Source organism: Myxine glutinosa, chromosome 10 (genome assembly GCF_964187855.1).
Source record: "Myxine glutinosa chromosome 10, kmMyxGlut1.1, whole genome shotgun sequence".
Classification (NCBI taxonomy): Eukaryota; Metazoa; Chordata; class Myxini; order Myxiniformes; family Myxinidae; genus Myxine; species Myxine glutinosa.
The window spans coordinates 119,420,413-119,445,923 of NC_136270.1; the positions used below are offsets into that span (position 1 = coordinate 119,420,413).

The 25,511-nt window shown below is 44.2% G+C and overlaps 1 protein-coding gene across 1 annotated transcript in view; it reads left to right on the forward strand.

Annotated features, from left to right (window-relative positions):
* The first annotated feature begins 6,940 nt into the window (after window positions 1-6,940).
* Window positions 6,941-25,511, forward strand: part of LOC137433568 (uncharacterized) — a 41,560-nt gene continuing 22,989 nt past the window's right edge. Inside the window, exons 1-5 of the mRNA XM_068125888.2 lie at window positions 6,941-7,096; window positions 10,577-10,695; window positions 10,825-10,938; window positions 14,799-15,908; window positions 19,618-19,892. Coding sequence (XP_067981989.2) covers window positions 10,668-10,695; window positions 10,825-10,938; window positions 14,799-15,908; window positions 19,618-19,892 — 1,527 coding nt within the window. The 5' untranslated portion in view covers window positions 6,941-7,096; window positions 10,577-10,667. The remainder of the gene's footprint in view (window positions 7,097-10,576; window positions 10,696-10,824; window positions 10,939-14,798; window positions 15,909-19,617; window positions 19,893-25,511) is intronic.

Consider the following 25,511-nt stretch of genomic DNA (forward strand, 5'->3'; position numbering starts at 1 on the left):
ACACCCCGCAGCCCGTTCCTTGCTCACACATCCAGCCGTGCCCATGCTCCTCGTACCTTTCCTTACACACCCAGGTACACCCATTCCACTCACAGCCTTGGTCACACACCTGACCACCGAACACTTTGGCACACATTCGTTGCTCGCACACCTCACCAATACACCGCTTCGCGCCCCCTCCTCGGTCACCTCCTCTGTGACAATCACAGGTGTGCCCTCATTCGCACACCCAACCACGTGCCTCACCACCAACTCCAGCGTGCATTCCCACTCACGCTCTACCATTCCAGGTGTGCATCCTTCCATCCCAGGTGTACATCCTCGCTCACCTGTCACAACCAGCTCACTCTCCTTGTCACTCTCACTACTCTCACCTCCATTCTTGACAGCGCACTCACCCTTACTCTTGACAGCGCACTCTTTCCTCATGCACCTGTCCGTCACACACCTTTCTCGCGCACACTCTCCCGTTACACCCTCTGTAACACTCACCACAGGTGGACACTCTTCCTTACTTCTGACAGCGCACTCTTTCCTCATGCACCTGTCCGTCACACACCTTTCTCGCGCATACTCTTGCGCACACTCTCCCGTCACACCCTCTGTAACACTCACCACACCGCGCTTCCACGTGCTTCCTCGCACACGCGCTACGACCGACTCACTCTCGCCAGCACACTCACTCCTCGGCGTGCACTTTTTCCTCACACACCCCAGAGTCGGACTTTCTCGCACACCTCCTCTTTCGCACACCAGACCTGTCACACACTTCACCAACGGCCTCTCACGAACACCCGGGTCCATCTCGACCCCCAAGCTTCTTAAATCCCCTGGCGCATCATACGCACGACCATATTGGTCACCACTTACACCAGGTCCTCTTCCTCTTCGCTTCACCTCCATCACCTGCGAATCCCTCATCCGGTTAATGAGCACATCATCACGATCCAAACACAGACTTTGGACCAATTCTTTTATCTCCTCTTTTATCTCTTTCTTATCCCCTCTCCGTCGCTTCTTAATTTCGCTCACCCCTTCTTCCACTTCTTCTAATTTCTGCTTCACCTCTTTTATTCCCCGGTACGTCTCCTCAAGCTCATCCTCTAAGGCTACCTTGACCGTTTCCATGTGCGTCCTCACCTGCCGGTCCTTCGTCTCCATTACCTCTATCACCTCGTCCAACCTCGTTGTCAGTCCCTCACGTACCATCTGACATTCCCTCTTTGTCGCTATCAAGTCGTTTTTTATGTCGTTTTGTGTCGCTTTCAACCCTCCTAATACCGCAGTGTTCCTTTGAACCTGCTCCGTTAGTCCTTTTTGTCCCTCCGTCAGCTGTTCCACCTCCTGCGTCAGGACCTCTATGCCCCCTTGTAACTTTACAGTCCCCTTTCTCACCTCTTTCTCCATGTGCTCCTTACAGTGCCTCACCTCCTCGCGCACTCCTCCGACCTCCTCACTCACACCTCTTCTGATCTCCTCTCCCATCACTTGCATCTCCTGCCCAGATGCCACCCTCATCTGCTCCATTTCCTCCCTGTGAGCATCCAGTTTGGTTTCTACCCCCATTCTGACCCCCTCTATCTGCTGCCCCATTTGGTTAACTTCCCTTTCCGCTTGGTCCCTCATGTCCCTCAATTTGCCTTCCATACTGTTTTCTAACCCCTCTAACCCATTTTTCACTCCCTCTATCTGATTCTCCTGGGCAGCCATTCTATTTTCTACCCCCTTTAACCCATTTTTCACTTCTTTTATCCCGTTGTCTAACCCCTCAAAATTATTGTCTAACTTCTCACCGGTACCCCTCGCTTCGTCCCTCATTACCCCCATTTCGTTTCCCATTACCCCCAATTGGCCCTCCAATCGCTCACTCTGAGCCCTCATTTGCTCACTCTGAGCCCTCATTTCCTCCCTATTCTGGGCCATAAGGGCCTTCATTTGTATGAAAAACAAGTTCAAATCCACCGGTGGCGCCACTACGGTCGCGGGCGTGGACGCCGTGGCCACCTCGTGCATGACAACGCTATTTTGCGACCCTGCCGCCCTCACTGCTTCGCTCTCCTCCTGTCCCTCATGTCCCTCAATTTGGTCCTGGACCGACCCTGCCTCACTCTCCCCTACCGGACCCCAGCTGTCTTGGTCTGCCATAGCGCGACTTTCAAAATTCGGGTTTTTATACAACAAAACAAATTTCGGCCGTTATAATTTCGCGCGGGAAACGCGCTCCGAATCGATTCTACTTGTTACAAATTTGGGCCTAATAAATTTAGTCCCGGGTTCGAATTCCACTCCTCGACACCAATTGTTACAGACGTGGCTTAGATGTTATTTACCGAGCGGTTTTGGTATGACCACGTCTGCACAAGTTACCCGATTATACCCGAACGTTGACTAATCGCGCTGCGCTAGGTCAATAAAGGAAAAGGACACCCGGCTGGGATTAAAATGACACGACACCCAGGGTTCAGTTCTCAAGCCCTCCGGAGGAGGTTATATTGTTACGGAAGGTTAGATTACAAGGACGAGAGGTACAGCATAGAAAGACAAGCACTTAGACACAATCTTATATTAACCCCAACAGACGACAGATAAACGGGACAAAAGGCTGACTCACACGGGGTTTGATGGCTAGGAAAGGCAGGATCGATGGCTCCAGGTGCACCTGGGCTCAAAGGTCAGAATCGACTCGGTCCGGTCCAGAGATGCGGGGAGGTATTCAGCGCTCGTACGTGGTAACTTCTCTCTCCAGGCTGGGGGCGCATCTGACCTCACATCCGGTGAGTCCTTCGTATATCCGGCGGGGAGTGACACGCCCTCGGCTCGTTAGCTCCGCCTCGTGGAATCGGCACGTTGCTTCTCATTGGGTGCGTGCGGGGGGTTTACCAGGCTCCGCCCTTGACGGGGGACTGACAAGGAGCCCCTTCGTGGTAACCCCGTGGAGCGCATGGTCCGGCGCGCATTGTCAATGGCGGCTAACCGAGCCGGTGTGATGACGCACACTCCCCCCGCGCAGCGTCGTTGTTGTTGTAATTGTTGTTGTAGTTGTAGTTGTTGTTGTAGTTGTTGTTGTAGTTGTTGTTTGGGGAAGAAGATGGAAGGAGGTATGGGAAAGGTCCTAAACTCACTACTGGTGCCATATAATCACATTCTGGTGCAACGAAGAGTCAGAATTAATGGAAAGGAGTCCTTAACTGACATAGACTAAGAATAACTAGCAAGATGTCCGAAAGTTGTCTACGTGTGATGCGGTGGACCTGGGCACGACATTTAATGGGGGAAAAAGGGGAAGGTCGGCTCTACTGATTGTTGTTTACAGACAATGGGACTAGGGAATGGGGGATTGGGGATAGTTGGGGAGTATTGGGGAAATAGGGGAATATTTACAAGCGGATATGGAGGCCAAATTCCATATTCGCAACAATATATATATATATATATATATAATTATATATATATATATATATATATATATATATATATATATATATATTGTTGCGGTTTTAGAACCCTCACTTGTGTAAATACTTGTAAATAATTCTCATCATTAAAAGGTCAAAGGTAGCACCCATGGCTAGGCCACAGCAACACGTAGGTCACCTTAGAAATCCCAGTTATTTCATTATTATGTGTTTCAGATAAGGCCATGTTCCCAATAGTTGAATCTGCGTTGCATCAATTAAATAAGAATAGGTCCCAATCCATTCCGGCCATTTTGCCAACCTCTCTCTCCCAATTCTGTTACGCGCCTTGGTTAGCGTTCACTCAGGCGCCGCCATTAACCACGCGGTCAAGCTCGAGGGAGAAGGGGGCGGAGCGCCAAGGACAAGGTGTGGCCCTGTCAACCAGCCATCAAAGGCGGAGCCGGTAAGCCCTTACCAGCCAACCCGGGCTGAGGTGAGCTCGCTGGCGGGCTTGGATTCCAAGCGCGCGGATTGATCTGAAAGTGCGTTATATAAGCGCGAGCGCCAAGCCCTTTCACGGACTGCGCTGGGGGACTCCTTTTTGCACGGACTCCGCGGAAACGTCTGATCGTGGAAAAGCCTTTTGATACGGACTGCGCCACGAACTGCCTTTTGACTACGAACATTGATCGAGAGAGAGAGAGAGCGTTTGGCACGATATACGTTTATTACGTACGCAGCATCCCAGTCCCCCCGATATATGCAAGGTCCGCTCGCGGTCAACGACACGCGGTGCGCTGCCGGCCTGCTGCCTTTTTTCCATCACCACCATGGCACAAGTCGGGACCGGACGAGGAGCCTGGACATCTACCTGGACCTTCCACCCTACCCACTACAATCCCGTGTGAGTGTGTCTGTTTGTCTGGGGTTGTTAAGTTAAGACTGTATAGTTAAGCCTGCCCTGTGTCCTTCTTCTTCTTCTTCTTGTATATTTCTTTCCTTTCCTCTTCTTTTGGTTGTAAATAAATTCACCTTGTTATTTCTTGGTTTTTCCCTAATCTGATCGCCTCTGTCCTTTCTTTCCATTGAGTACCTGTGGCACGATTTCGGAACCGCTAGAATCGGGTGTAGTCTCTTGGTTAATGGCTCGGATCGCGGATTGCTATATATATATACAGTCACGTGAAAAAGTAAGTACACCCCATGTAAAGTTTTGACTTTTTCAACATATTTCAACATACAGCTATTTGATCTTCATTTCAACAATATTGATAAATAAAGGTGATATAATATAACAAATATCATGAAACATTTACATTTTGTAGTCCATTGTATAATTTAAATAAACATAAATGCAAATTTCGCAAGTGGAAAAAGTAAGTACACCCCTACATTTATCACGGCTTCAAATACCTAAAATTAGAATCAGGTGCACCAGCTCAGGTGCAAATGATTAGAACATCGTTAGAGAGGATCTTGGAGGAACCTGTCTTATTTAAACCTCAGACATTTAGTTTGGTTTGCTCTTTGTTGTTGAAGTGTGCGGCGTCACCATGCCGAGATCAAAAGAGCTCTCTGAGGCCTTCAGAAAGAAGGTTATAGATGCCGACGAGTCTGGGAAGGGATTTAAAAAGATCTCCAAACAATTTAAAATCAATCATTCGACTGTCCGGAAGATCCTCTACAAGTGGAGAAGATTCCAAACAACTTCCAACTTGTTCAGGTCAGGCCGCCCCTTCAAGTTCAGTCTGAGAGCAGACCGCAATATGCTGAAAGAAGTCTATAAGAACCCGAGAATGTCATCACGGGACCTCCAGTTAGCTCTTGCCACTGTTGATGTCAAAGTGCACGAGTCTACCATTAGAAAGAGGCTGCACAAATTTGATCTACATGGGAGGTGTGCCAGGAGGAAACCTTTGCTGTTCAGAAAGAACATCAGGGCAACACTAAAGTTTCCCAATGAACACCGAGGCAAAGAGCAGCACTTCTGGAACAATGTGCTTTGGACAGATGAGTCAAAGGTAGAGCTATTTGGCCACAGTACCAGAAGACATGTTTGGCGAAAACCAAAGACAGCATTTGACCACAAGAACCTGATACCAACTGTAAAGCATGGTGGTGGAAATATTATGGTTTGGGGCAGCTTTGCTGCATCAGGGCCTGGGCAGCTCACCATCATAAAATCCACTATGAATTCTTCATTGTACCAGAGGGTGCTTGAGGATAATGTGAGGCCATCTGTCGGAAAGTTGAAGCTCAACCGAAGGTGGACCGGACCTTGCAACATGACAATGACCCTAAACATACCAGTAAATCCACCAAGGAATGGCTGAAAAGAAAGAAATGGAGGGTTCTGGAATGGCCAAGTCAAAGCCCGGCCACCAAGGAATGGCTGAAAAGAAAGAAATGGAGGGTTCTGGAATGGCCAAGTCAAAGCCCGGATCCAAATCCCATCGAGATGTTGTGGGGGGATTTGAAACGAGCTGTGCATGCAAGAAACCCCTCAAACATCGCACAGCTGAAATAATTCTGCATGGAGGAGTGGGCAAAAATTTCTGCCAGTCGATGTCAGAGACTGGTAGACAGTTATAAGAAACGCCTACTTGAGGTTGTTTCTGCCAAAGGGCAATACCACCTATTAGAGCCAAGGGTGTACTTACTTTTTCCACATGCGAAATTTGCATTTATGTTTATTTAAATTATACAATGGACTACAAAATGTAAATGTTTCATGATATTTGTTATATTATATCACCTTTATCTATCAATATTGTTGAAATGAAGATCAAATAGCTATATGTTGAAATATGTTGAAAAAGTCAAAACTTTACATGGGGTATACTTACTTTTTCACGTGACTGTATATTCAACGAAAACGTGATGAACGCCCTTCCACTCTGCCCCCCCCCCCCACTCCCTTCCTCACCCCTCCCTCTCCTGCCTGGCAACGCCGGGTACTCGTGCTAGTAGTTTGTAGTCTAGTGCTAAACTAAGCTGTAAATAAAATTATTACACATTAAGTGAAATTTAAGATTTTTGAAACAGTTACCTCCACCACCGAAGGTGCTTGTTATGTTTTTACTTTTGGCCGTTTGTGAACACGATATCTCAAAAAGTTGTGGACGGATTCGGACGAAACTTGGTGGATGAGTTGGGTAGATGACAAGAACGAGACAATTCGACTTTGGTTGAGGTCCGAATCCAGATCCGACCTATCAGTGGGATACCAAACGTAAACTGTTCAATCTGGTGGAGGTATGTTCTCGAACAAGTGCTGGTCTTGTTCCAAATATTATTTTCACTCAAAATGATGGCAATCAGGCAGTACGTTACCATGGTGACCATGTATCCAGGATGGTTGCCATGTGAGCTCATGCCACTCCCACAACTCAGAACAGGATATACCAGGTAAGGCTATGTGAAAGGGTGGTGGGGATGTTGGGAGGAGATGAGGTTTGTGATGTTTGGGATGTTGGGAGGGGCATGGAGGAAGGGTGGAGATGGGTTAGGAAGGGATTGGTGGTGAGGGAGGGGGAGAGGATGATTCTGCAGGTGCAAAGGCAATGCTAAAACAGGCTGCCCATCCATAGAAGTTCGGAACAGCAGAGAGAGAGAGAGAGAGAGAGAGAGGTCTCGACTACTACCAGCACCTGGTTGGAAGCCAGCACTCACGGTGTGTATGTTCATGGGTGTCACAGGTGTGCATCACTTTATTTTATCACATCTTCACAACTTAAATTCACCTGATGTAAACAGTATGCACTGAATGGGTGTAATTGGTACTTAATTATTGTCGCTCAGCGAGAGACGGGGTTTTGCAATCACTTCTGTCTGTCTGTTTGAGCCGTAACTTTTTTCCCATTTAAAATTTTTCAACAAAGTTAAATGGTGAGAACATGGAGAAGGCAAATTCTTAATTTTGTCAAAAGGCCAAAGGTCCACGTCACATAAAATCGTCAATTTTCATCCGAGTGACCTGAAATTTGAAGAATTTACATTTTGGGTCACTGAATTGGGCCACAAATCAAAATCTAGAAGTAGATTGCTGTTTCTTTTTTGATCAAAGGGTCAAAGGTCAAGGTTGCATAAAATTGTCAATTTTCATTCGATTGAATTGTCAATTTGCATTTGATTGACTTGAAATTTGAAGAATTTGCATTTTGGGTCAATGAATTGGTTCACCAATCAAAAGCTAGAAGCTGATTGTTGTTGTTTTTTTAGATCAAAAGGTCAAAGGTCAAGGTTTTTTGTTTTTGTATACAAGATCGAGGCTCGTGTAAGAGCTAACATTAATCACAAAAAAACGGACACATAAAAAAAACATAATAAAGGGAGCGGGTGACAAGCTGGGGAGAGAGAGGGAAGCACACAAGTACAACAGTACAGAACACGGACACCGGGAGATCTGTGGGAGGGAGAGGGCTTGGGGGGAGGAGGCATGGGAAGGGGGTTGGCGGGTGGGAGAAGTAAAAAAAAACACATGGACACTGCAAGGACTTCCAGGAAAGAAGTCGGTATTTAAAAAAAGTGGATCTGGGGTGAATTAGCGGGGGTAGAAAAGATCAAGGTTTTGGATGGGGGAAGATAAGAGATGGTGGTGAACAGCTGTTTTAAAGACCTGAAGGGAGGAGTGGGATTGAAGAGAGTGAGGGACTTTGTTCCAGAGGCGGGAGAAAAGAGGAATGAAGGAGTGAAGGTGAATAGAGAGTCTTGATTTTGGCAGTTTAACCATAAGAGGGTTGCATAAAATTGTCAATTGCCATATTCGATTGACCTGAAATGTAAAAAATTTGCATATTGGGTCATTGAAGTATGTCCTTTCTGAGGTGAAAAGATCAAGATCGCTTAAAATTGTCAATTTTTTCTGGGCTGTTTTCGTTTTGTTTTGCATACGGTAGAAGTCTCAATATAAAGCGGACGTGGACGGGCTTGCAGTTTCAGATGTTTTCTCGTTACCCTCCCAAGAGGAGAGGGTATTGCATTTGAGTCCGTTTGTTACTTGCTGGAAAATTTTCCGGCAAGTATGTTGATCTGTTCGTTTGTTTGTCTGTTTGTCTGTCTGTTTGTCCGCACAGAATAAATATGATTTTCTCTGCAACCGTTGGTCCGATTGACAGGAAATTTTCACCATACGTGCCACTCCACCTGCCGAATCTTTTAATGATAATTATGACGTCACGGGTCACGTGGTTCGGCCGCCATCTTGGATAAACCTAAAAACTTTGCACCTCTATATCTCAGAAAGCGCTGAATAGAAAAAATTTAAACATGGCTCATTGTAAGGAACGCTCCATAGGGAATAAACGATGTTAATGATGATGTCACAGGTGCCTCCATTATGACGTCATAATTCGACAGGTACAAAATTTCATCGATCAAGATGAAATTTCTTGAGCATAATCTAGGAATAAATTAGTGGAGAAAAAAAAAATGATGCCGTCATCGGTCACGTGGTTCAGCCGCCGCATTTGTTTCAACACAAAAGCCTTAAAAACCACTGAAAATACATCCTGGCGAGGGTTTGCAATCTCTGATTGCTCTTTCTTGTTTCATTTGTATTACATGTTTAGCTGTGGAAAAGTTTGTTGACATGTAGGTATGATGGACTCAATGTATTTTTCTGTTTCTGGTTTGAGTTCCTTGAACATGATGGCTTCCTTGAACTAATCAGCCATAAATTTTAATTACAGCACTGTTGGGCTCAGGGGTATTAAATGGATTCATTTAATTTCGGTTCCAGGTGTGTTGGACAAAAGACAGGACCTGGGTAACACTTGTAGTCATCGAGGAGCTTGTATACGTGCTGCATGAGTGCTAAAGGGCTCAAAGGATGGCCAACAAGTACACACACTAGCTTCTAAGCTGTTTGAATCCTGAATTTCTGGGTTTGAATCCTGACCCGGCTATAAACTGTCATCCCGATGTTTCTCAGGCATGGTGATTCATCTATGTGTGTGCTGTCCCTCGAATGGACGTTAAAGATCTCACGGTGCCCTTCGTGAAGAGTAGGTGAACTATCGCCGGCATCCTGACGAAATTCCAAGGGGCACTGCATCAGCGGGGCAGCCACGCCCTCAGCTGTTGATGTTGATGTGACCTCGCAGCCTCGTGCTGAATACGAACGAAGAAGTCTATATACCCTCTGTCACATATAGTCTTCTACGACCTGGGGGAGGCTTACCCTTGGCCCGCAATACAGTGATAGCCATATTTATTTCAGACTACCATATGACCTTGACCTTCAACATTTCGGGATAGATTGTAAATGAAGAAAATGTGTCCACATCTACAATCTATCCATAAAAGTCAACATCTTGAAAATCGTAGGACAATTATTCAAGTTATGATCAAAAATGTGTTTTTTGTGAATTAGGTCACAATCCAAAAAAAATAGTTCAAACACACCAATCAAATATCAGGTGCACAACTTCAGTGCAGGTACGCTATTTTGACACAAGAACAGGCCAAGCGTTCTTTGAGATTCTGCATTGGAAAAATTGAGCCATGACAAAAAAACGCGTTTTTTTTCAGACCGCCATTTGACCTTGACCTTTAACCCAGAAGGGTATTATCTAAATTAAGTGTAAATACGCTTTGCTCTCGGCTATCTAGTGAGGGCAATTTCCTTCTGATCGGACAAACTTTACTCGGGTTATGGTAAAAAATGTTAAAATGTCTATAATAATTGGGTCATGGCGTTCAAATTAGGTCAAGGTCAAAATAAAGTATGTCAACACCACGTATTTTGTATTCCCATTGTTGATGCAAAATTTCATTCTGAAAGCCCCAGCCGGCTCCTAGATACATATCGGAAATAAATACAGTCTGGAATTTGAAGCCTTGAGAGTGAAGGAAGAATTTTTTTTCTTCTAAATGGTGGTTTAGTACTCCTCAGGGTCTAATAAACTCTGGGCTACCAATTGGGGGCAGCAATTGTAGAACCAAACCAGCCAACAGCAATATGCCTTCTCCGATACTATAGGTGGAGGCTTAAATATTATTATTGAAATAAATATCTGGATTATACAACTGCGAGACAAACAGTAGATTCACACGACGCTATATCATGTTCTTATCACATTGTTTTTTTTCAACAAACATTGCTATTTGATGCAGAAGCACAAAAAGAGTGTAAAGAGTAAAAGGATCGGTTTAACAAACGATTGTGTGCATTTCAGACAAGCCTCGAGGTCTTCGACTCAGGATTGTGTTACCAATTGTCTCGAACCAGATCTCTGTCTCTTATCTTGGATAGAAAGACGAAGGGCCATGGACTTCTCAGAAGCCACTTTGCAAGGTAATGCTGGTAATGTCTCCTTGTCTAGGTTCCCAAAGATTATTAGATGGAAGAGAAGTGTTTTATGGAGTTGAAGAGACTTTCCCAAAAAACAACTTTCAATAACTGACAACTGTTTGCATGAAACAGAAATATCTCTCCAGATTGTGGAGAAGGCCAAGGCTGCGGCCATTGCTATAATCTCACAAGAGCGAGGACCCGAGACTGCTGATGGTGGTGGTGCGTCCGTGGGTGTTGGGAATGGTAAGAAGCCCGCAGACATACAGTAGCGTTATTTACTTGCTTAGATTGATCTACTTGTCTGCAAAAGGCACACTCTGCTGTACTGTACCTCACTATTTTGCTCATCACTTCTCACCTTTCTCTTTTGACCCTCAAACACTTTAATTATCGTCGACTTATTACCTCCGTCATTGAAGGTGGATGGAGGTTATGTTTTCACCACTGTCGCTGTTTGTCTGTCTGGTTGTTAGTGAGCAGGATATCTCAAAAAGTTGTGGATGGATTTGGATGACATTTGGTGGACAGGACCGGTATGTGACATGGATGGGTATGTGACATGGACGGGTGTGTGAAGTAGTAGTAGTATTAGTAGTAGTCGACGTTGAAAAAAAACTCATGTCAGAACAGCTGTACACACAAAGCCCCAATAAACTATATAAAGTAATCCACCGGTAAATTTGCAAAAATTTCAATATTTAAGTTTCAGAAAAAAACCTTGTAGAAACATTAACCCCAAAAAAGTGAAAATTGAAAACAAGGAAGTAATGCTCACGTACAACCTGGTGCTCCCATTGAACATGTACATAGAAAACAAAGCATTGCGACCGGATATCATACTTAGGTACAAAAAGAAAAGACAGCATTGATAATTGAGATGTCAGTAACCAGAAATGTTGGCCTAAACAACGCAGAAACATGATGACCAAATACCAGGATCTCAACAATGAAGTTGAAAGATCTTGGAAACTGAAAAACGCCAAAATTGTATGAGTAATAAATTTGAGCAACAGGAATGATAAAGAAGGACCTTACGGAGATCGGAAAAACCATCCCTGGGAATATTACTACAAATAAACTACAGTTGGAAGCTGTCTGGGGCCGAGTGACGATCCTTAAAATAATCCCTCGGAACAAAACTTTGAGAACAAGAAAACCAAAATGATCCTTACTTTGAGAAAATGTCATGAGTTGTGATCCCTTACCAAACTGGAGGTGTATACTTCGAGACTTGTGAGGACTCCATTCCTCCTGTAACCTGCATATGGGGATAACAACTAACAACACATACACCCGATAGTGTGAACTTGCACGAATTGCAAAACCTCATATTTCTAATATGAGGACGCCGGAACAGTCGGTGGGATTTAAATTTGAACCAGCATCATCAGCTCAGATGGAAACACTAAACAGGGCAGCTTTAATTAACTTTTGTTTGCAAAGAGTTGCAAGTATCTCCATGACAACAAACCACATATTATTTGACGATTGTCATGAAAACATTGTTATTGAAAGATGTTGATACAGATGCTCAGGCAATTAAAAAGATCTTGACAGATGTGGGTAGCCCTGTTTGGTGCTCCCTTCTGAACACATTGTTATCCAGATAAACAACAATGAAGGAGGGGGGTTGATGTGTAATAACTGGTGAAAAAATCTTTTGGGGAAAGGGGTGAATCACAGAACGGAAGGAACATGAAGTCCCCCAAAGAATGGGAATTAAAGGACTTGTTTACTAATATACAAATATTTAGGGTGCAAGGAAGAGCGGAACTCCAAAAACCCACGAAGAAAGCAAACTGAGAATGTGAAGATTGAAACTAACAGAGTAGGAGGTGAAACTGACAGTGCAAGAGAAAGAGGGTTGGGAGGGGAGAGGGGAGGGGGTCGATAAAGGTGGTTGCTCGGTAACTGACTGGATCATTTGGGCATCCATAGAGAGCGAGAGAGAGAGAGAGGAATGTTCTTCCTAAGCCCTCAAAAGCAATTCCATTTTGGATTTCACCACCTCCAGATCAATTCTGAAACAGAATGCCAGCCCAATCCCACCCGGTTTTTTGTGTGTGGTTGTGTGTGGGCCGGCCCTTTGTTAAGATTATAGTATAGTGTATTTGCTTGTTGAAATTAAGTCTTGTGATGATTTTTCATGCTTATTTACTCTTTCTTCGTGTATTGGGATTCTGTGCTGTGTCTTATGCTTTATTAAATATTTAGGTATTCTTTGAGATCGCATGTGTGTCTGTTCCTGCCATCTTTCCCACGCTGACTTTTGGGCTGAATTGGGATCTCGTGGAGGATTAAATCGAGGTAGCACAATTCCTTTTGAGCTGCAAAAAATTTTAATATCGATAAACGACTTGGTGTAGACCACGTTCAGAATGTGGAGACGTGCTAAGCACTGCTCGGTGTGATTGCATCAAATAATGTCAAGCGGAGAGGGATCTCCACTGTGTTCAGTCCTCAACAATCCTCTCCAAGAAGTTCTGTCGCTCAAGCTTTTGGATCTCACTATCCGCCATGATCTTTCCTGGGAAAACCACATTTCCAATCTGGCCTCCAAAGCTAGTCGCCGACTGGGCATCCTCCATCGTGCGAAGTCCTTCCTTGGCACACCTGAGCTCCTCACAACATACAAGGCTTTCATCCACAGCTCAATGGAATACTGCTTTCCCCTCTGGGCAGGTGCTCCTGCCTCACACCTAGCTCGGCTTCACGCTGTTGAAACCAAAGCTTTCAGAATAATTGGAATCTCCCGCGATGAAGCCAACTCCGAGGGCCTCACTCACTCACCGCAGGCAGGTTGGTGGTCTTTCCGTCTTCTACCGACTCCTCTCCGGTCTTGCTCCCCCAGTTCTCTCTGTGCTCCGTCCCCCAAATATTCCTCCAGGTCGCACAAGATCTGCCAGCAACCCTCTTATGGTTAAACTGCCAAAATCAAGACTCTCTGCTCACCTTCATTCTTTCATTCCCCTTTTCTCCCGCCTCTGGAACAAACTCCCCCACTCTCTTCAATGCCACCCCTTCCTCCAGGTCTTTAAAACAGCTGTTCACCACCATCTCTCATCTTCCCCCATCCAAAACCTTGATCTTTTCTACCCCCGGTAATTCACCCCAGATCCACGTTTTTGAAATTCCAACTTCTTTCCTGGAAGTCCATAAAGACGGAGGGAAGATCACAGGGGGCAAATTACACAGTGGGGAATTAATCTTTAAGCCCTAGAATAAATTTGCAAAAATCCACGCCCCTTATGGCATGTCGCCATAAGGGGCGTGGATTTTTACACCCCAAATCCACTTTTTTGAAATACCAACTTCTGTCCTGGAAGTCCTTGGTGTCCTTGTGTTTTATACTTCTCCCACCCCCCACCCCCCTCCCCCTTCCCACGCCTCCTTCCCCCAAGCCCTCTCCCTCTCACACAACTCCCTGCTCTCAAATGTTGTGTTTGTGTGCTTCCCCTTCTCTCCCCATCTTGTCTTCCGCTCCCTCTTTTTGTATATTTTGTTTGTCTGTTTGATTTGTTTGTGAAATAAATGTTAGCTCTTTCACGAGCCTCGATTCTGTATACAAAAAAAAAAAAAAAGTCCTGGCATTGTCCATGTGTTTTATACCTCTCCCACCTCCCCCCAAGCCCTCTCCCTCCCACAGATCTCCCGATGTCCCTACTCTCAAATGTTGTGTTTGTGTGCTTCCCCCTCTCTCCCCATCTTGTCGACCTTTCCCCTTATTATATGTTTTATGTGTCGGTTTGACTTTTTGTGTGATTAATGCTAGCTCTTTCACGAGCCTCGATCTTGTATACAAATATATATTTTTTTAATGTCTCTGCACCAGCTGTGGTTGTAGATATGGATGAGCGTTTGATGGGGGCCGTAAACACACGACAGCATTCATTAAAGGGTGTGCTCAACCAAAGTTTACATATCCACTTTCAATATTGAAAACATTTATACAGCACACAATTCCTTCTCTTCATGGATGTGTGATTGTGTTGATCTTGTCGCCCCATGATGCTCTGATGCAAAATGTATATGACTAATTGAGATGTGTGTTATTCCCCTAAATACCTTGTCATAACCTTTATCTCATGACATTGTCACTGCAGGTCTGTTCAGAGTGATGCCAAGAAGAGGAAATGCACATTTCTCTCAAACGACCTCGCCCAATGATGAAACACCAAGTGAATGTGCAGTGGGAATGCAAGATGAAAAAAGAGATGAGGAGTCACAGGAAAACCTCATAGGAAATACTACTGAAAAGGAGTGTCAAAGCCCTGCGTATTCCGCAAACTCCGATTCTGCATCTTTTGTGAATATCTCACTCGGTGATCCCATATGTACCGAACAATACAAACAGGTCGAGGAGAAGCTGATCACCATTTTCGGAGAGTGTGAAGAAACGAGAAGTGACAATGACGGTGAAGAAAGAGGTTCAAGCAGTAGGGTTTGTGAAAACACAGAACAAAACACTTCGGCTTCAGACATTGTCGCAGAACCGCAGTCTGATGGCTTCGAGTCGAAGAGAGATTTCAATAAAGCGAACGACATCAGCATACACTATTATGTAGGCCATAAAGATGTAGTTAAGTCAATCATCTCCTGCAACACAATTAAAACGACAGAAACAGAGCACCTTGATATTTCTGAAGAACCATGGGACTTTACCTTACATGGGCCCCTAGCATCGCTGCAACCTGGTGGAAGTATTACACCAGATCTGAGCGAAGATGAAAATATTGCGAATAACAGAATTGTAGAGCAAGTGAAAAAAATACCCATTTCCAAGCAATGCGATGAATTAATGTTTGAAGGTGGCGAACACTTGCCAGATATTGAAAAGGATCAGGACAAACACAATGTCAAATTGTCCATGCTGCAGAAGTTAGACATGGAGTGTCTTGCTCTTTTGCAGCATGATCAAAGTCAAGAAACGACACCCGAACTGTCACTGCAGGTCAAAGGATCGGATATAAGTTCAGACAAGGCAATATCTGGTGACGAGCTCACTCAAGGTGAGGAGGGGTGTGCATTTTACCAAGCAGACAAACAACTGACAGTTGTTGAAAGCTCTTGTGATGTGGCAGATGGAGGAACGGACGGAATAATCAGCAGTTATCACACAAGCCTGGGCTTTTCTAAAGAACAAGACGTGGACTCCAGCATCAATGAAGAGCCTCACGTTAACAGCAGCTCAGTAATACCAGAGAGCACACTTGGTAAATATAATACTCCATGTGATAAAGGGCATTTCAGCATTATATTTTTGGTGGGTGGGGGTCGTCGTTGAAATCAGATACAAATCAGACCTTGGTATGGTGTGTGTGTATATATCTACATCGATATATACACTACATATATATATATACACTGCATGACCAAAAGTATGAGGACGCCAGAACATCCAACATCTCATTCCAAAATCATGGGCATTAGTATGGTGTTGGTCCCCCCTTTGCTGCTATACAGTGCATTCAGAAAGCATTCAGACCCCTTCACTTTTTTCACATTTTGTTATGTTGCAACCTTATGCTGAAATCGTTTAAATTCATTTTTTCCCTCATCAATCTACACTCAATACCCCATAATGACAAAGAGAAAACAGGATTTTAGAAAGTTTTACAAATTTATTACAAATAAAAAAATTGAAATATCACATTGACATAAGTATTCATACCCTTTGCTATGACACTTGAAATTTAGCTCAGGTGCCTCCCATTTCTCTTGATCATCTTTGAGATGTTTCTGCACCTTGATTGGAGTCCACCTGTGGTAAATTCAATTGATTGGACATGATTTGGAAAGGCACACACCTGTCTATATAAGGTCTCACAGCTGACAATGCATATCAGAGCAAAAACCAAGCCATGAGGTCGAAGGAACTGCCTGCAGAGCTCAGAGACAGGATTGTGTCGAGGCACAGATCTGGGGAAGCCTACAAAAAAATATCTGTTGCATTGAAGGTTCCCAAGAGCACAGTGGCCTCCATAATTCTTAAATGGAAGAAGTTTGGAACAACCAGGACTCTTCCTAGAGCTGACCGCCCGGCCAAACTGAGCAATCGGGGGAGAAGGGCCTTGGTAAGAGAGGTGACCAAGAACCCCATGGTCACTCTGGCTGAGCTCTAGAGATCCTGTGTGGAGATGGGAGAAACTTCCAGAAGGACAACCATCACTGCAACACACCACCGATCTGGGCTTTATGGCAGAGTGGCCAGACGGAAGCCTCTCCTCAGTGAAAGACATGAAAGCCCACAGAATCTTGTTTCTCACAGTCTGAGAGTCCCTTCGGTGCTTTTTTACAAAATCCAAGCGGGCTTTCATGTGTCTTTCACAGAGGAGAGGTCGTGTTGCGTCCTCTCTAGCACTATTTCGGGGAAATAGAGCTTGTCCTCACTGCGTACCTCACCCCGATCCAGTTTTGCTCTTGCACCCCTGATGCTTAATTTTCAAATTGCTCACCTCCACTTTCCTGAGCAGGCATCTCTAGCCCATCTCATACGAAACCCCCTATCCACCTTTTATTCCGATGCCGATCTGCGCTCCGCCTTTTAAATACGTCAGCGTGCAGGCTTGGTTTCTCGATGCTTCTCATCTCTTCTCATTGGTGGGTAGAGAGACTTTTTCCGCATCCCTTTACGCACCCTTGGGTGAAAAGGTTAAAAGCACATATAGACAGATTCCCAAGGGGAACAATTTCGACAATTAAGGCATGGCAATGGTCGGGGCTTAGACACAAGCATAATGGCAGGGGCATGTTGGTTTCTGCTAAAACACTCTTCAACATGTGACCAATCATTTCATACAGAAACCAAAAACTTATTATCATACCCATCCTCCCACTCTTGGTACTCTGAATCATGTGGTGAGGAAGTTGCTTTAAAACAACTTTCATTCTCCTCCTGGCAGGCAAATCCAACTGAAGGCAACCTCATACCATTCCACAAACCCCACAAGTGTGTGTCCACTCTCATAAGAGCCAGGAAACAACACTGTCCAATCTCAAGAATGAACTTTCAAACCTGTCTCCCTCCTCTAAAACCTTGTGGCACCTTGTCAAGTCTGTCTCTGGAGTATGCTCCCCTTCCATCATTTCCCTATCTCAAACGGCACCACAGCTGACCCGCTCGTGAGAAAGCCGAATGCCTCAATTCTGTGTTTCCTTCAAAATCTTTAGTCCTTGACCTGTCTGTCTCTGTCTGTCTGTCTGTCTGTCTGTCTCTCTCTCTCTGACATGCTGCTTCTACTCTCCCAATAATAGATGGAGGCCCTCAATATCAGAAATTAGATCAGGGCCGTCTCTCGAGACATATCTTGAGCTTTCGATACAGTCTGGCATCCTGCCTTACTCTCCAAACTCTCTGGCTATGGAATCCAAGGCCAACTCCACTCTTGGATTCCTGACTTCCTCCACTCTCGGAGCCAATGTGTGACTCTCAACGGAATCTTTTAATCTCCTCTCTCTGTCAAGGATGGAGTACCTCAAGGCAGTGTTCTAGGCCTCCATCCTATTTCTAATATTCATCAATGATCTCACTGATTCTCTGGAAAATCCCATTTATCTTTTTGCTGGTGACTCCACTCTCGGCCATGACATCCCTCATCCTTCTGACAGACAGGCAGCAGCCTCTTCCCTCTCCAAAGACCTTGACAAAATCACAAACTGGTCAGACACCTAGAACATGTCTTTCATTCCTGAGAAGTACCACACACACACTCCCTCTCTCCCTCCCTCTCTCTCTCTCCGTGGTTTGTCGCCCCGTCCCAGGTATCTGTAGGACACACAAGGTCCAGCAGCAAACCCCTCCAAGTGAAACAGCCTAAATCCAGAACCACTGCTCACCTCCACTCATTACTTCCTATTTTCCCCAACCAGTGGATCCGCTTTTCACACTCTCTCCAATCTCATTCTTCCCTCCAGGTTATGAAGACAACTGTTCTCCACCATCTCGTCATCCCTCATCGAAAATCATGATCTTTTCTACACCTGTTAAAGCACTCACATCCCTCCCAAATTTTGCTTAAGTATCCATCTTGTCCACCACTAGCGTTCTCCCCTAACCCTCATCCCTTGCTTGTCCTCCCTCCGTCCTGCTGTTGGCTTTTCCCCTTTGTTCTCTTTGCTATGTTGTGTCTTGACCTGTTCTGTGTCCTCGCTCTTCCATGAGCGTTGACCATGTATATAAAAATAAGGATAAAAAGTTATTGCTAATTGCAGATCATCTTCAGCAGTTTTTAATTACAGTGTAATGTTTGAGGAAAGTAAATCATGAAACTGTTCCACTTATGAACTTTCATTTCATTTAAAAGAGAAAAGGATCAGAATGAACTAGAACAACACTCATGCTTCCCACATCATGACGTCGATCAATATGCCTCCACACATATTATTACATCATTATAATACTTGTACCAAGTCTGAGTTAAATCCCTTCAGCTGTTCTCAAGTTATCACATTTTTACCTGACATGACCTCTGACCTCTGACCTGTTGACTCCAAAATCGAATCAGTTCATCTTGGCATCATATACACTAATACCAAGTTTGTTCAAAATCCCATCACTGGTTCAGGAGTTGGCACGGCAACAGAATTTTTACTTGACCTCTGACCTTTGACCTCATGACCCCAAAATCTAATCAGTTAATCTTTACCTCATTATACATACCTGCACCGAGTTTGACTAAGATCCCTTCAACCATTCTTAAGTTATCGCGGTAACGAAAACCTTTCACGGATGGACGGACAGACAGCCGGACGGAGGGACAGGTGGACGGACAACCTGAAAACATAATGACTCCATAAAAAGGCAAGGAATTTTTCTTTAATCCAAAGCAAATGCGAATATTGTACAATGGGAGTTTAGAGTTTGAACATTTCCTCCATATTCTAACTGTATTCCAATCCATCTCCTCTTCCTGTTATCCACAGGATCTATCAAAACATTGTGCAATCAGCAAAACCTTCCACCCTCATCATACTCAAAAATGTCTACAGCAGCACATAAAGGCCACGTCGAGAAGCAACACAGCTCTCCTACCAAGATCCCGAGAAGCACGACAAGGAACGGCCAAAAGTCTGGCGGTGAAAGGTCAAACAGGCGGAGAGTTCCTACACCAAGGCAGATCGGTGAATCAAGTCCTGAACCGAGCGCCAATCAGACTGGAGCTGGTACCTGCAGGAAGATCAAACCCACAAAAGCAAAGGTATATTTCCTCTTACAGTCCTTTGTACTCACTTTAGCTTAGTCGTTGAGGCTGATTAGTCTAGTTTACGAGTCCATACTCCAGTCATCTAGTCTAGTCTGACAAACCAACCAAATAAATGGCAATTTAAGGTAGTTTATTTTTATTAGAAGTCTTAATGACACCAAGGTCACAGAATCTGCAATGAAGCACAATGCTTCAAGGGTCAGCATACCTTGGTGAATAGTACTGTACACTGCAAAGCAGAAAATTAGAGGAGACCAGCAAGAGTACCTGGCGTTGCCCGGTGATGTTTTAATCCTGTTGGCATTTTGAAGAAATCAAATTTTTTTTTTTCCTATTTTTTGTAGGTGCTTTAAAACATTCCCCTACCTACACCGAATAAAGAAAATTTATAATTAACCTGCCGAAAGCACCCGGCGTTGCCATGGTTCTCTTTGAATGAATTTACTACTATAATTCAGCTTTTACTCGTGGCCGTAGAAGATTGACTACTATAATTGAGCTCAGCTTTTAATTGTGAAATGGGCCCAGCCCGGCCGAGGCGGCCTCGACCGGTCTCACCACCTAGCCTATAACCTTCCCGGGGCCCGTCCTGACATTTTAAGTTATTTTTGAATGAATTTACTACTATAATTCAGCTTTTACTGGCGGCCGTAGAAGATTGACTACTATAATTCAGCTTTTACTCACGGCCGTAGAAGATTGACTCCTATAATTTAGCTCAACTTTTAATTGTGAAATGGGCCCATCCCGGCCGAGGTGGGCCTCGACCCGCCTCGCCACCTAGCCTATAACCTTCCCGGGGCCCGTCCCGACATTTTTTGTTTCAGAGGTTTCCTCCTATCTTTCACCGTTCAGATTAGCGCGTGCAGACAAACAAAGAAGCAAACAAACAAAAACTTTCTTTTATATATATATATCCTGATAAATCTGATAAATCCTGACAAATCTCACACTCTTACGATGTCTCTCCGAAAAGACCGACTGGAAAACCCCCCCATCCACTTTCTGAATAATCCTCTCCAAGAAGTTCTGTCACTCAAGCTTTTGGGTCTCACTATCTGCCATGATCTTTCCTGGGAAAACCACATTTCAAATCTGGCCTCCAAAGCCAGTCGCCGACTGGGCATCCTCCGTCGTGCGAAGTCCTTCCTTGGCACACCTGAGCTCCTCACCACATACAAGGCTTTCATCCGCAGCTCTATGGAATACTGCTCTCCCCTCTGGTCTGGTGCTCCTGCCTCACACCTAGCCCGTCTTCACGCTGTTGAAACCAAAGCGTTCAGAATCATTGGAATCTCCCGCGATGAAGCTAACTCCAAGGGCCTTTCACTCACTCACCGCAGGCAGGTTGGTGGTCTTTCCGTCTTCTACCTACTCCTCTCTGGCCTTGCCCCCCCAGCCCTCTCTGGGCTCTGTCCCCCAAATATTCCTACAGGTCGCACAAGATCTGCCTGCAACCCTCTTATGGTTAAACTGCCAAAATCAAGACTTTCTGCTCACCTTCACTCCTTCATTCCTCTTTTCTCCCGCCTCTGGAACAAACTCCCTCACTCTCTTCAATCCCACTGCACCCTCCAGGTCTTTAAAACAGCTGTTCACCACCATCTCTTATCCTCCCCCATCCAAAACCTTGATCTTTTCTACCCCCGCTAATTTCGGTCCCCTTGTGTTTTATACCTCTCCCCCCCCCCCGCCCTCCCCCTCCCACGCCTCCTTCCCCCAAGCCCTCTCCCTCTCACACAACTCCCTGCTCTCAAATGTTGTGTTTGTGTGCTTCCCCTTCTCTCCCCATCTTGTCTTCCGCTCCCTCTTTTTGTATATTTTGTTTGTCTGTTTGATTTGTTTGTGAAATAAATGTTGGCTCTTTCACGAGCCTCGATTCTGTATACAAAAAAAAAAAAAAGTCCTGGCATTGTCCATGTGTTTTATACCTCTCCCACCTGCCCCCAAGCCCTCTCCCTCCCACACTTCTCCCTGCTCTCAAATGTTGTGGTTGTGTGCTTCCCCTTCTCTCCCCATCTTGTCTTCCGCTCCCTCTTTTTGTGTGTTTTGTTTGTCTGGTTGATTTGTTTGTGAAATAAATGTTAGCTCTTTCACGAGCCTCGATTCAGTATACAAAAAAAAAAAAGAAAAAAAGAAAAAAAAGATTTATCACACACACACATACATACACACACACACACACACACACGCACATACAAATTGGGAATAATTTAATATTACCTTTCACATAGCTACCAAAGTTCACGCACTATTGAGTGGTTTAAAAAAAGAAAATAAAAATTTTCTTCAAAATGAAAAATAACTTTTTGCCCAAAACACTCCCAGGCACTCCCCGATGAACCTCTGAAAGTTTGACAAAGATCCGTTCAGCCATCTCTGAGAAAAATGGCGACACAGACACACACACACACACACACACCAACAGCTCTCTTATATAGTAGACTAGCAGGAGTACCCGGCGTTGCTGGGCAGGGGAGGGGAGGTGGAGAGGAGAGGGGGGAAGGGGAGGGGAGGGGGGAGGAGGGGAGGAGAGAGGGGAGGGATGGGGGAGGAGAGGGAAGGGAGGGGGGAAGAGGGTAAGTGAGGGGGGGAGGGGAGGGAGGGATAAAGGGGGGAGAGGGGGAGGCAGGGAGGGGGGAAGGGAGGGGAGGAGGAAAGAGAGGGGAGGGGGAGAGGCAGGAGAGGAAGGTGGTTCATATTTCTGCTGGTGAATGTGGCGTTCATCACGTTTGAGGTAAGTGTGATGCCAATCAGGAAGAAGAAGAAGCCATACTACCAAATTCGTACACATCCGGAATTGTTTGATTTATTTGTATTCAAATGTCTGGTGATTGTTTTGTATTTATTTATGTGAATGTGTACTTGTATATAACTGTCATTAATTTAAAAAGGCTTTTTTTTAAACTCCAAAAAAACGACTTTTTTTTTTTCAATTTTTTTTCCTTTTTCTTTTGCCGAAAACACTCCCAGGCACTCACTGATGAACCTCTGAAAGTTTGACGAAGATCCGTTCAGCCATCTCTAAGAAAAATGGCGACACAGACAGACAGACAGACCAACGGCTCTCTTACGTAGTAGATAAAACAAGTGGCTCTTAGAGTCTTTGGTCTTCAATAGAAATTGAAGACAAAGGTTAAAGTTTCAATACAGCAAGCTATTCCTCCTTTAAATACCTTAAAAAAAAATTCATATCTGTCTGTCACGAAAAATTAAATGTAACGGTCGGGCATCATCTGTACTGCACACTGTCCATGGCTTGCTCTCCAGGCTGCCGCGAGAGCGAGACCCCATAAGAATACGACGTACCTCCCTCCACCAGGCCTAAACTTACAAGATGCCATAGGGTCAGGAATCCTGGATGCGTGAATGAGCAGGAAAAAATGAAGGCAAAAAATCGTTTCTTTATTACTTGCAAAATCGAAGATTTTTCAATTATATTGGAATTGGTTGGTCTTGTGCGTTATTCTGTCTGTCTGTTTGTCTGCCTATCGCCTACAGGTCACAATATTAAACTGATCTTCACGAAACCTCACCGAATGGTAGAGTTGGTGACAAGGATAAGGCCTATTGATTTTGAGGTCAACGATCATCTTAAGGTCAAATTTCTGAAAATTGACATTTTTCATCCAATTTACTTGAAGATTGAACAGCATTTTCATATCGAGTCATTCAATTGGGAAACCAACTATTTTTGAGGTCAAAAGGTCAACAAGGTCAAACTTCCAAAATCATCAATTTTCACGAGAAAAATCATCAATTTTAATCCGATTGACCCGAGCCTTGATTAAGATCGTCAATTTTAATCTTATTGAAATGGACAATTTGATGTATCAATGGTAAGTCGCTCTTTTTCGCTCTTTCACGAGCCTCGATCTTGTATACAAAAAAAAAAAAGAAAAAAAAAAAAAAAGTTTTTTTTGGTGGGAGGGGTGGATTTTGCAAGTATCGTGCGTGCTCTGCATGACGTATTCTTGTTTATTGTACACCGCTCCTTTCCTATGCCATCTCCAGGCATTGCAAATCGTCATTGCCGGGCACCAAAGGGGGCTCGGCAGTGACGCACGCTGAAAGAGAGTACTCAGTTTTCACTCTGGTTTCTTGTTTTCTTTCTTTCTTGTTTTCTTTCTTTCTTGTTGTACACCGCTCCTTTCCTATGCCATCTCCAGGCATTGCAAATCGTCATTGCCGGGCACCAAAGGGGGCTCGGCAGTGACGCACGCTGAAAGAGAGTACTCAGTTTTCACTCTGGTTTCTTGTTTGTTGTACACCGCTCCTTTCCTATGCCATCTCCAGGCATTGCAAATCGTCATTGCCGGGCACCAAAGGGGGCTCGGCAGTGACGCACGCTGAAAGAGAGTACTCAGTTTTCACTCTGGTTTCTTGTTTGTTTTCTTTCTTGGTTGTCCGGACGATATCTCAGCCATCCTTTGAGCTAGGAAGCTGAAATTTCGGCACAGTCGTGAGCAAGTCCTTTGTCAAATACGGTATTTTTTGTTTTTTGAATAATCAATTAATTGAGGAGTTATTTAATTATTAGCGTTTAATTAAGTACTTATTTAATTAATTAAATTTCATTTCTCTTCTGACCATTATTAACTCAGGCACCTTTTGAGTTAGGAAGCTGATATTTGGACATGCCAATGACCAGGTGATTTGGCTGCAAAGGATATTTTTGATTTATTAATTAATCAATTAATCGATTAATTATTTAATTATTCGATTAATGACCCAAAAAATTTTTTTTTTTAAGTTACAGATTCTGATGAAATAGTGGTAGTTTATGTGTTCTCTGACCAAATTGATTACCAATTTAATTTTTTTATGATTATTATTTATTTATTTTCATTATTAATCATTTATTTATTTTCTTTCTCATTTGGCCAATATCTCAGGCACCTTTTGAGCTGGGAAGCTAATATTTGGACATAAGTGACCAAGTGATGTGGCTATCAAGGATATTTTTGATTTATTGATTAATCATTGTACACCGCTCCTTTCCTATGCCATCTCCAGGCATTGCAAATCGTCATTGCCGGGCACCAAAGGGGGCTCGGCAGTGACGCACGCTGAAAGAGAGTACTCAGTTTTCACTCTGGTTTCTTGCTTTCTTGTTGTACACCGCACCTTTCCTATGCCATCTCCAGGCATTGCAAATCGTCATTGCTGGGCACCGAAGGGGGCTCGGCAGTGACGCACGCTGAAAGAGAGTACTCAGTTTTCACTCTGGTTGTTTTCTTGTTTTCTTTCTTTCTTGGTTGTCCGGACGATATCTCAGCCATCCTTTGAGCTAGGAAGCTGAAATTTCGGCACAGTAGTGAGCAAGTCCTTTGTCAAATACGGTATTTTTTGTTTTTTGAATAATCAATTAATTGAGGAGTTATTTAATTATTAGCGTTTAATTAAGTACTTATTTAATTAATTAAATTTCATTTATCTTCTGACCATTATTAACTCAGGCACCTTTTGAGTTAGGAAGCTGATATTTGGACATGCCAATGACCAGGTGATTTGGCTGCAAAGGATATTTTTGATTTATTAATTAATCAATTAATCGATTAATTATTTAATTATTCGATTAATGACAAAAAAATTTTTTTTTTTTAAGTTACA